The sequence below is a fragment of the Talpa occidentalis genome, unplaced genomic scaffold (genome assembly GCF_014898055.3).
Source record: "Talpa occidentalis isolate TD23 unplaced genomic scaffold, MPIMG_talOcc4v2.1 talOcc4.805, whole genome shotgun sequence".
NCBI lineage: Eukaryota > Metazoa > Chordata > Mammalia > Eulipotyphla > Talpidae > Talpa > Talpa occidentalis.
In genome coordinates, this window is record NW_023605201.1 from 1 (window position 1) to 13,830 (window position 13,830).

At 35.3% G+C, this 13,830-nt stretch overlaps 1 protein-coding gene across 1 annotated transcript; it reads left to right on the forward strand.

The window, feature by feature from the left end:
- Positions 1-983: 983 nt before the first annotated feature.
- On the forward strand, positions 984-12,747 carry LOC119235028 (transient receptor potential cation channel subfamily M member 7-like; the record flags this gene model as incomplete). Its single annotated transcript, XM_037498068.1, has 10 exons — positions 984-1,024; positions 3,069-3,094; positions 5,162-5,212; positions 5,292-5,357; positions 5,947-6,230; positions 6,358-6,440; positions 6,598-6,803; positions 10,329-10,380; positions 10,482-10,588; positions 12,449-12,747. Coding segments are annotated over 10 exons (1,047 nt in total), but the record flags the coding sequence as incomplete, so codon positions are not given.
- Between the last annotated feature and the right edge of the window lie 1,083 nt (positions 12,748-13,830).

Sequence of the window (13,830 nt, forward strand, 5' to 3'; positions counted from 1 at the left end):
AAAATCATGTTATTAAAAAATTTTTTTCAGTGGCATAGAGGGTTAGTGAACACAGCTTTACAGTAACAAATTCTCCTTTTGGAAGGATCCATTCTCAACCTACATTGCACAAATTTCCCACAAATAAAATTCCAATGAAAATGACAAATTATGTAGCAACTGGGGGTCAATTTACACAAAAACAACTTACACAATAACATAGACTTGTTGGTAACAAGATGTGTTTAAAGTGGTTAAACACAAAGATTAAAATGAAAAAAAGGAGATACTGTTAAAAGATTATAAAATTTTTTGAAAATCTGGAAATAAAAATTACTCAAATGGTGGTTAAAGTAACAGATTAGGCACAGCTGAACAGGGAGTTACTCAGTTGGAACTGACTGTAACATAGAATTATAGTTATGTGGAAAACCTATTCAAAAATATAGACATTGAAAATGTATATAATTAATTGGTCTTGAGAGAGTAGGCAAAACTTGAAGAGATTATAAAAGGCTTAGAATTTGATGAATTAATGAAATACCTGAAGATTCAGATTCAGGCAGCATAAGTTCCAAGTTGGGGGAGGAAAAATAAATTCATACCTAGAAACATTGTTATAAAATCATAAAATAAAAATCCTGTGCACATTGTTCACAGTTTGCATAATTAAAATGTTTTCTTTATAGTTTTTCTGTTGGCAAGGGACACATTAGTTGTAGGGTGATAGAAACAAATGTGTATTTTAAAAGAAGAAAAGTATCAGAAGCAAAAGCCCTTAAAGATTTAGATTAATTATGTTATAGGAAATAACAGTCAGGAACGTCTTTATTCCACCTTAATGGAACAGCTCCTGATTTTTACTTCAATTTATTAAGTTGTATGAGACAAGGACTTAATAATTTTTAAGCCCTTCTTAAAATATGCTGTAGAAAACAAAGAGTTAAATGGTTATGCTTCATCTAGGGATTTTTCTTTTAACCTTTTTTTATGTTTGTTTTTGACTAAAGGATTGGTTACAAGATAGACCACCAAACAGAGATATGTGAGTAAGCATTTTCTCATCTTTAGCTTGTAGAGTGTAGTTATTAAATGTTGTTTTGGTTTTGCTCTTTTTAATACTACTTTTATGGTTGGTGATTATTTTAGCAGCTGTCTACTTTGAAGAAATTGGAGAACTTGTTTATTATGAGTTAATGTAGTTTATTATGAGTTAATGTGGATTTGAATTTGTAATTTTATATAGTTATATATAATTAGTCTTAGTAAATTACAACATTATTAAAATATCCTTATATTGATATAGTTTTGTTTTATTAGCTTTGTTTCCAACTTGCTCTTGAATAAATTTCAGAGACTTGCTTGACACTGGCTTTGTACTTGTTTAACTTCTCTGCCTATAATTCTATCAAAAAAAATTTGTACTTGCTTATGGAAAGGGCTTTAATGATTAGAATAGTAACACACAGTATGTGTTAGAAAGCCTGCATACAGAGAGCCATTAGAAAATTGGTAATCCACATCAGAAAGTGGGAAAAAAAGACTATCTGACAAGTAATGAGTCCCAGAAAGTAAAAATTTTCAGTAGATATTAAAAATAATAAAGAAGAATCAAAGATAATCTCTGTGTTTCCAGTCAGGGAATAAGTACTTTAAAATTCCATAGGCCGTTATGAAAAAAGGTCACCTTGTTTTTTATTTTGTTTTGTTTTGTTATTAATTTTATCCAAATTTATTTTCTTACATCATTTTTGTACAGTACTTGGATTCTCCCCTCAGGTGTAGTCCCTGTTGTTCTCCCACCACCATAGCCCCATGAACCATTACCACAGTCCCTTGTGCTCTTCCCTCCTGTTTTGAGCCTTCTCCCACCCCATCCCTTCCTGTATACCTCAGATCTATAGTCATGTTGCAAGTTTCGTTTTTAAGAAAAAAGTCACCTTGTTTTGATACCCATGTGGTATTGGAAACATAGTAGTGTTGCTCTCTGATGTGAACTACTTTAAAAGGGAAACCAATTTGAGGGAAATTATTATATATTCTATTATTATATATTCTATGTTTTCCCCATTTCCTCTGTGCAACAGAAATAGTTATGAATATATAGAAAATAAAACAGGTGCAATTGTGCAAATTCTTAGGTATCCTGTTCCTGAATGACAGGAAAGACCAGTGTATATTCATACCTGATCAGAGAATAGTGTCCTTAATAACCAGAACAAAAGACTAAATATAGAATAGGTACTTGATGCTAATTCAGTTGTCTTAACAAGATAATATTGTCTTACAGAATGCTCACCCATAGAAGGACTCAGAAAAGTAGAATTGGTTGGCACTTTTGCAATGCTAAGAAAAAAAGGAGTTTATTGGCAGCCAACAGGAATGTTGCTAGTCGAAATATTTATATTATTAATGTAAAAGTCAACTGGAAACATCGGGGTCAGTTAGAATGTAAGAATTGTTAAGAGATTGCAGAGGTTCTATACCTTATCTTAGCAAAGGCCACAGAGCTATATAATGGGAGACAAGCTTCTAACACGTTTTATTTCATTCTACTTTACTTTTCACTATCCCCGTCTCTTTAGTTTACATTAGAATTCATGGAATTAATAGAACATTCACATGGAATCGACTTTGGACAATTTTTTTGTTGTTGTTAGTTTAGTTTTGCAAAGTGATGTTTATTTCTATTCTCTCAATTTGTTGCCCATCAATTCTGTTAAAACTATCTTTGGAATCCTGAATCCTGCAAAGTTACGTCAAGGCATTGTTATCGTACTGGGACAAATCTCCACAAATAGAAACTCATGAACTGTTTTACTCTGTTAGTACTGAACCTTCAGCTTGGCAACACTGTACTAATATTTATATATAGGCATAAATTGTAGCTATAACTTGTTATATACATATGTATGTATGAATTTGGCATTGGCTTAAGGGAACTGGCAAATACTTAAAAGGGAGTTTGAATTTCAGAATTCCTTCAATATTACTGTATTAAATAATCATAATAACTTCATAAATTAAAAATTTATATGGTAGCCAAAACTAATATTGTGATATAACTTATATCTTTGTTGTTTCTTTAGACCATCTGAAGAAGGAACATTAAATGGTAAGTCCAAGTAGTAGGATTAATGTAAAAAATTGAGAATCGCATAGGATCTGTTATAGCAAATACCACATTATCCCAGGTGTATGAAACTTTAGACTTCATGTTTGAAAGGCCAACGTAGTTAAAGTTTGTTTCCTTAGCTAGTTTCTTTTTAATGTACATGAACTCACCATGTAAATGACGACCTCTCATTTCTGTCACCTCCGTCATATCTGTTAGCATGTTCCTTTTCTTAGATTCCTAGTGAATAGTGCTCCATCAGTCATCTTGGAAAACTTGAGAGGGAGTGTGTTTAACTTGCATTCACAAAGTCCTGTTGCATTCGACTCTCAAATAACTCTGAAATTTATCTTCCAACATACATCTTACTGATGGTATGTTCAGTAATTGGTTCAGATTTTCATCATTTTTTTTAAAACTTCTTATTGAAGTGTACAACAGGCATTCAACAGGTGCTCAAATAACATCATTTCAACAACATCAGCCACGACCAGGATTTTTTTTTTATGCATACAAGAACTGGGGTGTAGGCCAGAGATGCAGGGGGTGAAAGGATTCACCAGAGACAGAGTAGGGAGCAGAACAGGCAGATTAATGAAATACACTGCTGAGGGAAGCAGTGGGCAAGACAGGAGAGGTTTCCTGTGCCATGTGGGTCAGCTTCCTGGCCAGAGATTGAACTCATGCTTCAGTGGGTGGCAATAGTTTGATAGTGCTGAGATTTTTAACCCCTGCGCCACCAAAGAGGCACAGGACTGGGAATTTTTAATCAACATTAAATTATGTTGAACAAAATAACATTTACAGACCTGGTTTCACTTTGCCATTTTGTTTAAAGTTGCAATTTTCAAGTACCTGTCAATAACTTTAGGTTAGATCTTAACTATATTGGAAAGTACAGCTAAGCCTCCATTCCAGTGCATTCTCACTAATGAAACATGCCCATGTATCCTCAATCAGGTCTTAAAATATTGCCTATATCCCAGCTGTTTGTGTTTTCTTCTTGTTACAGCCCTTATGCCTAACTAACACTGTAGATTACTTTTGTCTACCCATGAGTGTATGGTTATGTATGAAATACATAAATGGAATCATAAAATATGTACTCTTTCGTTTGACTTCTTCCTCCTAACCTGTTTATGAGATTCATCAATATCGCTGTGTGTAGTGGTCGTTTGTGCATGCTCATAATCTGCAGCATTTTCTTGTGTGATGTAAATGTATTGAATTTATCCATTCTACTGTATGATGAACATTTCAGTGATTTCCAGTGTATAGCCTTTGTGAATAGTGCTGCTAAAAGCATTCATGTAGATGATGTTTGGTAAACATACATATTTATTTTAAGTTGGATATAGGCGTGGAGTGGGACTGCTAAGGCATAGCATAGACACATTCTATGTAGTTATTACCAAAAAGGTTTTTATATACCGGTTTGGACTCCCTTCAGTCTATTTTCTATTCTGCCACCAGGCCCCAGAACACAAAAGTCCAAGACCAAAAGATATTTTTATTTTGGGGGCCTTCCTGGTGGTGCAAGGGGTTAAGATGCAACCTACGAGGCTATCTGCAGCCACTGCAGCACAGGTTCAATCCCTGGCCAGGGAGGTACCCACATGGCACTACGGACCTCTCCTGTCTTGCCCGCTGCTCCCCTCAGTGGTGTGTTTCGGTCTGTCTGCCTATTCTGTTTCCCACTCTGTCTGTGGTGAATCCTCTCACCCCCTTTTCCCCACACACACACCTCTGGCCCGTACCCTGGTTCTTGTATGCGTAAATAAATAAATCTATAAAAAAAAGATTTTTCTTTTTGAGTGCGAAGTATGGAAGGGATGCAGTTTGTGAAAGGAGAGTGTGTGCGCTTTCCCTTCCAGATGTCTGAATGCATTAATCTGGCATAATAAAAAAGAATAACAGCACATGATAGACATATTTTATTAATTTTTTTCCTGTTTTGTGAGGAGAGCTTATAGGAAGGAAATTTAGAATGTTTATATGAGAATGAACAAAAAGATATGCTGCAAAGGTACATTTAAAAGTGTCTTATTTGTTTATTTGCCATTTTAGGACTTGCTTCTCCATTTAAGCCAGTTATGGATACAAATTACTATTACTCAGGTCAGTAATATTAAAAACAAAATTTAGTAATATTTTGAACTTTCAGGAAGTTTATTATTTCTCTCTCATTTTTATGCAGCTGTGGAAAGAAATAACTTGATGAGGTTATCCCAGAGCATTCCATTCACACCAGTGCCTCCAAGAGGTAAATCTACAAAGTAAAGAAATTAAAAGGGAAATTAAACTCATTATTATTATTAATATGTGATTTTTAGTTGTATTACAGACATGGGTCAGATTAAGTAAGGCATTGAGATGGACTACACGGACTAAAACTACAAGAGGACTCGCATTAAGAAGTGTTAATTTCATATAAATTCTTAGCCTGACAACTACAAAAGTCAGGTAGCATCAGAAGTATTGATTTGCTCTATTACTGGCATATTCAGAAGCAGAGGTATAGTCTTAATTTGGAAAAGTTCTTGATCCATTGCTTAGTAATAAAGGTATAGATAAATTGACAGTAGAGAATTTGCGAAACAAATAGTTTTAATCTTCTGTCAGAATGTTTGCTATTTCAAAAATGTGTACCATTGCTGAATATGCATGAAGTTAGAAATAGTAGATTCTTGATTTCTGATTATTTGTTGCTTTTAAATTTCTTTTCTAAAACTACAGTGTAGTCCATCTCAATGCCTTACTTAATCTGACCCAAATATAGCTGTCAATTTTTATACCACCTGTCATTTTTTAAAGTCATAATTTAACTTTAAATGTGTGCATTCATGTTGCAGGTGAGCCTGTGACAGTGTATCGCTTGGAAGAGAGTTCGCCCACCATACTGAATAACAGCATGTCGTCTTGGTCACAGTTAGGGCTTTGTGCCAAAATAGAGTTTTTAAGTAAAGAGGAGATGGGAGGAGGTTTACGAAGAGCTGTCAAAGTACAGTGTACCTGGTCAGAACACGATATCCTCAAATCAGGCCATCTTTATATTATCAAATCTTTCCTTCCTGAGGTGGTTAACACATGGTCAAGTATTTATAAAGAAGATACAGTTCTGCATCTCTGTCTCAGAGTAAGTGCTAATGAACACATACAGTGGAACATAATTTGAGCTTCTTGTTTTCACACCTGAAGTATGATAAACCAAATAAAAGCTTGGTTTCAAATGTTGAAAAGGGTTTGTTTTTTCTTTTCTGTAGGAAATTCAACAGCAGAGAGCAGCACAAAAGCTCACATTTGCCTTCAACCAAATGAAACCCAAATCCATACCATATTCTCCAAGGTATATGTTTAAATTTTTCTGGGGTCTTAGTTGTGTGGATAACATTCTCTCTTGACTTCATTATTGGTACTGAGTATTTAATTATTTGCCATTTTAAAGATCAATTTGAATTTTACTAACAAACTACTAGTAATAACTATTATTATTTTTTCATAAGGTTCCTTGAAGTTTTCCTGCTGTATTGCCATTCAGCTGGTCAGTGGTTTGCTGTGGAAGAATGTATGACTGGAGAATTTAGAAAATACAACAATAATAATGGTGATGAGATTATTCCAACTAATACACTGGAAGAGATCATGCTAGCCTTTAGTCACTGGACTTATGAATATACAAGAGGGGAGTTACTGGTACTTGATTTACAAGGTAAATTTATTGAAGCATTTCTAAAGTAAAAATGTTCTGTAAATTCTCACATTTTTGTGTGTTATGATATACAGAAATTACTAATTTATAGGCAGGTAAAATCTTAGACAGTAAAAACTATAAAAAGCAAGTCAATAACATATAGCCATTAAGACCGTGAATAGTGGGAATTGGTTATCTTCATTGTTACTTAGGTAATATGGATAGGCAGAAACATGGGGAAATCTCATTCTACTCTAAGATACAGCCTTAGTCTTTTAGAAGTATAACGATAGTTTCTTTAAAACAGTAACATTTAGGTCCTCCCCGGTGGCGCAGCGGTTGAGCGCTGGGTTGCGAAGCTGCCCGCGTGCAGCCTCTGCAGCGCCAGTTCAATCCCCGGCTGCTCCCCGGCCACTGGAGGAGGGTCCCACGTGGCGCGCAGACCTCTCCTGCCGCCCGCTGCTCCCCTCAGCAGTGTACTTTGGTCCTTCTGCCTGCTCTGCTCCCCACTCTGGCTCTGGTGAATTCTCTCACCCTCCCATGCTTCTGGCTGTACCCAGTGCTTGCTTGCATGCATGCATAAACAAACAAACAAACAAACAAATCTTTAAAAAAATAAATAAAAAAAACCAGTAACATTTATCTCTCTTGTTCCTGTTGCTTATGTTACCTCTTACTGTGAACTAAAGTACCTAAAAATTTAGTGGATTAAAATAGCCATTTTCCTTAGTTCAGAAATTTCAATGGAGCATAGTGGAAATGGGTTTTCCTACAGTGCTTCCTCTTGGAGCACTCAAATGACTGCAGATGAGCTAGCAGAGTTTGACTGTAGCCAAATATTGAAGTCTCTGTTCACTGTAAGCTGGATTCCACAGTTCTGTACCAAGTATCCTCTTTGCATGACTAGAAACTTGGACTTGGAGTTTCACATTAGACTAATTACATGGCAGAACATCCTCCAGAGAAAAAGTAGAAACTCCTAGGCGTAGGCCTACAACTGGCCCAGATCCCTTACTCTGCATTTTACTGGTCAAGTCCAAGTGATAAGGATAGCCCAGATTCAAGAACTGGGGAATAGATTTCAGCATTTGAAGAGTAACATATATACTAGAAAGGAAAACTGGCTGTCATCTCTATAGACGGACCCTTCATATGTAAAGAAAAAGAAAGAAATTGGGCCTCCAGTGGCACAGCGGTTGAGCGCCGGGTTGCGAAGCTGCCCACTGCCTCTGCAGCACCGGTTCAATCCCCGGCTGCTCCCCGGCCACTGGAGGAGGGTTGCCACATGGCGTGCAGACCTCTCCTGCCGCCCGCTGCTCCCCTCAGCAGTGTACTTTGGTCCTTCTGCCTGTTCTGCTTCCTGCTCTGACTCTGGTGAATTCTCTCACCCTCCCGTGCCTCCAACTGTACCCAGTGCTTGTATGTATGTATGTATGTATGTATGTATGAATAAATAAATAAAATAATCATTTTTAAAAAATTAAAAAGAAAAAGAAAAAGAAAGAAATTGTGGTTGGAAGAGTACAGATTTGCTTATAGTAATAATTTATGCAGACTCACAGCAAGGCCAAAGGAAAGAAAATTGAGCAATTTACCAGTTCTGAATGGATAATACTTTCACTATTAATAGCCTTAATTTCAAATGTCAACACAGACCAGATTTCAGAATTATGTAAGAATTGTTTAGAATACTTATGACTTGAAGACTTCTTTTACTATATAAATACAAACATAAAAGATCTGTTGAAAAGCAGAAATTTGTATTTTTGTGTTTTTAAAATTTGTATTTTTTCATATAAATTAAATGGTATAAGTATATCCAAAATTGTGATGTTTATTATTGGACAGGCCAACCCAATTTAGTAAAAAGGATCTTAGTTAAGATATATTCTTAAATAAGTATCATTTAGTTATCTTCAAACATGCATAGGAGCTGAGGCCAAACAGATTTTGTTTAAACTGTTTTAATTTAAAAGATGAAAGTTCTTTTCTTTTTTTTTTTTAAGATTTATTTATTTATGCATACACGAACTGGGGTGTCGACCAGAGGTGTGGGGGGTGAGAGGACTCACCAAAGACAGAGTAGGAACAGAACAGGTAGACTAAATGAAATGAAGCAACGAGTCAGACAGGAGAGGTCTGCTGTGCCATGTGGGTCACCTCCCTGACAGGGGATTGACCTCATGCTGCAGTGCCTGCAGATTGCTTCATAGTGCTGAGACTTAATCCCTTGTGCTGAGACTTAATCCCTTGTGCCACTAGGGAGGCCCAGATGGCAGTTATTTTCAATGAGCAGAGCAATTATGATGCTCTCTGCATAATACGTTCATGGAGCCCTTTTGTCATAGAAATACTTTAGACATTTACTAGGAACAAATTAAACAATATAGAAAACATAATAAACAAAGTGGCGTTGCCTTTCTTTCTCTACCTCTGATGATAGAGACACAAATGGAGACTCTGTGTGTGTGTGTGTGTGTGTGTGTTTATGTTTTTTCACTTTCTACTTAAGAGTATATTAGGGACATCTTCTGGCTCATTACTGATAAATCTGAGTTACTCCTTTTAATAGATAAATTATAGTCTGTAGTAAGGGGAGATTTAGCTTGATTTACATTCTCTATTGATGCAGTCACCTTATTTTTTAGGCTTTTGGTTTTTTTTTTTTTGCTACAACCTGTGATATACAGTGATGCAATAGATATAGTGATGTACTGTTACTTCTCCTTCCATAAGATAGTTTCCTAAGTTGCCTTATAAGAAGAGAGTTATATAGTTTCAATATTACTGCCAAGTTACTTTTCCTAAATAAAGGAACTCATACCCAGAACTGTATGCAAGTGCCTGTTTCTCCATAATCTCTCCAGTACTGAATGTTCTTAATCTTTACCATACTGATGAGAAGAAAGTAGGATCATGTTTTAATTCTGGTTTTCCCTATTGTGAAAATGTAACCACTTTATTAGATTTCATTCTAATGGAGTAAATATTTATGATCATTCAGGTGTCAGTATGTATTCTTTATGTGAATAAATATATAAGAGAGACTAGAAAGATTTAACCCTACTTATCACAGGACTGGAAGTGAAGGAACATGTTCCTACTCTTACTCTTTATGGAATCCAAATGTTTGCAGTAAAATATTCCTTTGTTAGTGCATGATTTTTTTTTTTAATCCAAAACACTTTTTAAAATAGATGAATTACTCCATTATGTATCTAATTAAGGTAAAACAAGGGCAGATTATGTAGATCTTTTACTTGAGATAATGTGCTTGCAACATTAGCCTTGTTTTATTAGAAACTGGTATAATCAGGATCTCACATGCCTACCTACCAACTCTGACACTTGAACTATCATTCACATCACAGGTTCCATGGTGCAAAGTTGATGTTATTAGTCAAGTTAGGAAATAACAAGAGAGAGAATACTATACTCTTGAATAATATTGTAATGGTTGATGGTGCTATGAAGTCTTTTTTTAGATTTTTATTATGCAAATGTCAGTGTATTAATTATATAAATATTTCTTTATATGTAAAGGCGTGGGTGAAAATTTGACTGACCCATCTGTGATAAAAGCAGAAGAGAAGAGGTAATAAGTTTAATAATTAGATTTGTCATTTTTATAATCTCAAATTCCACATTTCCATTCACATAAACTATCTTTTTTTTTTTAAACTACCAATTTCACAGGTCCTGTGATATGGTTTTTGGCCCAGCAAATCTAGGAGAAGATGCAATAAAAAACTTTAGAGCAAAACATCATTGTAATTCTTGTTGTCGAAAACTTAAACTTCCAGGTAAACATTTTCTTAATCAGTATAACACATAAAGTTTTAACAAAGTTGGTTACTACATTATCTCCGAAGTCCAGAGGCACACAAAAGCATATCTTTATATGTAAATGGGTCTCTGTCTTTACTTATAAAGCACAAGTTCATTCATTTAATACATATTTATTGTGTCTGCTAGATGCCAGGAATCATACTAAATGTTTGACAGTAGAATAATAAACTAAACAGATATAGTCCCTGCTCTCAGTGGAGCTTAGTCATATTTTGAATACTGACAAGATTAATGAGGAGTTATGGGACTGTCATAAATGCCAAGCAACATATAGCTGTTTGATATAAGATGAAAATGTAAGGCTATATGCATGTTCTGTGGTTAGTTTACATTATAAATTTTATATTACTACATTGTTTTCCATTTCTGCAAACACTGTCATGTTTATAATTTCCAAAGTGACTCCATCTTATTCCATACCTACAATTGCAGTCTACATTCTGATAGTACCAAATATATCTGAAGACGTAAATTCTCAGCTCCTATTTCCATATTCACTTGCCCACATTTCTATTTGTATACCATAAAGCATCTTTTAGTAATATGCCCTTTCCAGAAATTTTGACTGCCATCTCCCACCCCTACCTACAAAACCCTGCTCACCCCTTTCATTTTGTTTACACCATTGTTTGACCTCAAAACCTGAAAGCTAGCCAATTGCTCTCTTCTCTTGCCTCTCCGAGCCAATCTATTGAATTCTATCTACTCTAATATGAAATCTCCTTAGAATTCATCTATTTCTATCTTCACTGCCGCCACCTTGTTTTTTGGATTCTTCCCACTTGCCCCCACTAACAAGATTTCACATGATAATCAGAATATTCATTTAAAACAAATGAGATTGTTTCTTCCTAAAGACTGCTCATTACTTTCCTGTGGATTTTCATTGTAACCTGTCCTCCTTACCAGAACTTGTGTCCCATAAGTCAGGAGTCAACAAACTTTTCTGTAAAATGCAAGGTACAAAGTGTTTTATACTTTGTGAGCCATATGGGTCACAACTACCCTTTGTAGCTCAGAAATAGCCATAAATAGTCTAAACAAATGAGTGAGACTGCATCCCGATAAAACAGGCAGCACTGTTGTCACAGTATTACAAAATAGTCAGCAAGCCAGATTTGGCTCATAGGAAGTAGTTTGAGGACCCTTGGCCATTAATTGCTATTCCACTACATTTGCTAGTCTTCCCCTCTTTCATTATAGGCAAACCACACTGTCTTCCTGCCTCTTAAAACACACATTCTCATTTCCTTCTCACAGTCTTTGCAGTTTACCTCCCCTCTGCCTAAAACACCCTCCCTAAGCTTCTGTGTGTCATTTCTCAATCAATATTCAGATTTTGACTCAGCTGTAAACTCCTGTGGCTTCTTGTCCTGCCCTGCCTAAAAGAATCACTGTATACCATCTCCCATCTCCTGTATGCCATCTCCCATATCACATATACCATCTCCCATCTGATTAGCACACTTTTCTTTGAAGCACTTGTTACTACATGTAATTTTGTCATTTTCCTGTTTTTCCTTCACCTACAAGAATATAAGCTCCATGAGAGCAGAAAACTTGTTTGCCTTGTTTATTGCTATGTTCCCATACTTACATGAGTTACTGACTCATGGTCATAGCATACTTATTTGGTGAGTGAATGAATTTAATTTTTATGTATATACATTTTGTAGCTACTGAATTTGTAATAAATTTATAACAAAAAAATAAATGTGACCAAAAATGATTTAGAAAATGTTCTTGAGTCTCTGTTTCTAAGAAATTCTAATTTTTTTTTTTTTAACTTCTTTTGTTGGGGATTGTGAACATAGATCTGAAGAGGAATGACTATACACCTGATAAGATGATATTTCCCCAGGATGAGCCTTCAGAATTGACTCTTCAGTCTGGAAGTTCCACCAAAGAATCAGAATCCACTAATTCTATACGTCTAATGTTGTAATGTTACTGAGTCATTGGTTTTGCCTACACCTCACCAAAATGTTAGTGTCACTTTTCCTTCAGGAGGAAGAGTTTGGTAATATGGAAAGTGTGTGCAGTTTGAATATGATGAATCTAGTGCGGTTTAAAGGTCAGTATTCTACTGACCTGGTTAAGCTAATCAGTCAGGAACCCCTGTAGGATACAGCTGGTAACTGTAAAATTCTTAAGGTAAAGAAAATTAGTATTTATAATTTCTTAAAGGGCTCTTTTTGCAGAGGATTTCATTTGACTTTGTTCAGATGGGGGGGTGATGCCCTTTCTCTTTCGGTGCAATACATTAACCAAAGTTAGGTGTCTGTGCAGATTTTATTGGCAGCTGGTTTACTGCCATTCAGCTAGCAAAATGAAGAAATCACCCAGCCATTTGGTTAATTGGCAGTCAGACGTCTTCCTCGAGTGTTTGAGTGTTCAGTGATGATGTCACTAGTTTCCAGCTAAATTCTTGCTGGCCACAGGAAAGATGACTTGTTATAGTTGTAGGTTCACAGGGATACAAGAAGCCTAAGCTGAAAACCATTTTCTAAGAGGAACTTTATTAATCAGGATTAGGCTCCATATTTAGAGGTAGAGCCAGTTTTTTGTTAAATAGAGCCCAAATTGTGCAATGGTATTCAGTTTTTAAAAAAAACAATTGCTTTATCAAGTCATTGTTAAGTGAAAGACATGGTAGACTGGTATGACCTAAATCTATCAAAGGAGAAACTTAATTCATTGTTCAAGAGACATTACCTTATGGGAAAACTTAAAGTGATTTTTTTTTTTTTTTAATCTGTATCTGCAGAGTCAACCTGGAAGTTACATACTTTTCCAAAGATTTTATTGACAAGTATATCAAATCAGAATGTAAACATGAACTTTTGAATATATATTTAAAATTGTGTAGGAACAACTGAACATGAATTTTTTTGTGGTACTTATTTAATTGAGTTGGATTATTATGTGATGTCGGGAGATTGCAATGCAACTTTATGCTAATAAAATGTAATTTAACTGCCCCTGATATTGTTGAATACTCAACAGCAAGAAAAGGTTTTCCCCTGATTAAAGTTTCATGCTTTGATTTTTTTTCTTTTTGTTTTCTAGGTACTAATTTTAATTTTTATTTGGGAGGGAGCAGTGTAAAGCTTATTTGTATTCAGTAGTGTATCTCATAGATACAGAAAAGACAAGAGATAAGCTGTTTAAATAGTGTTTAATATTGATGGGGGGG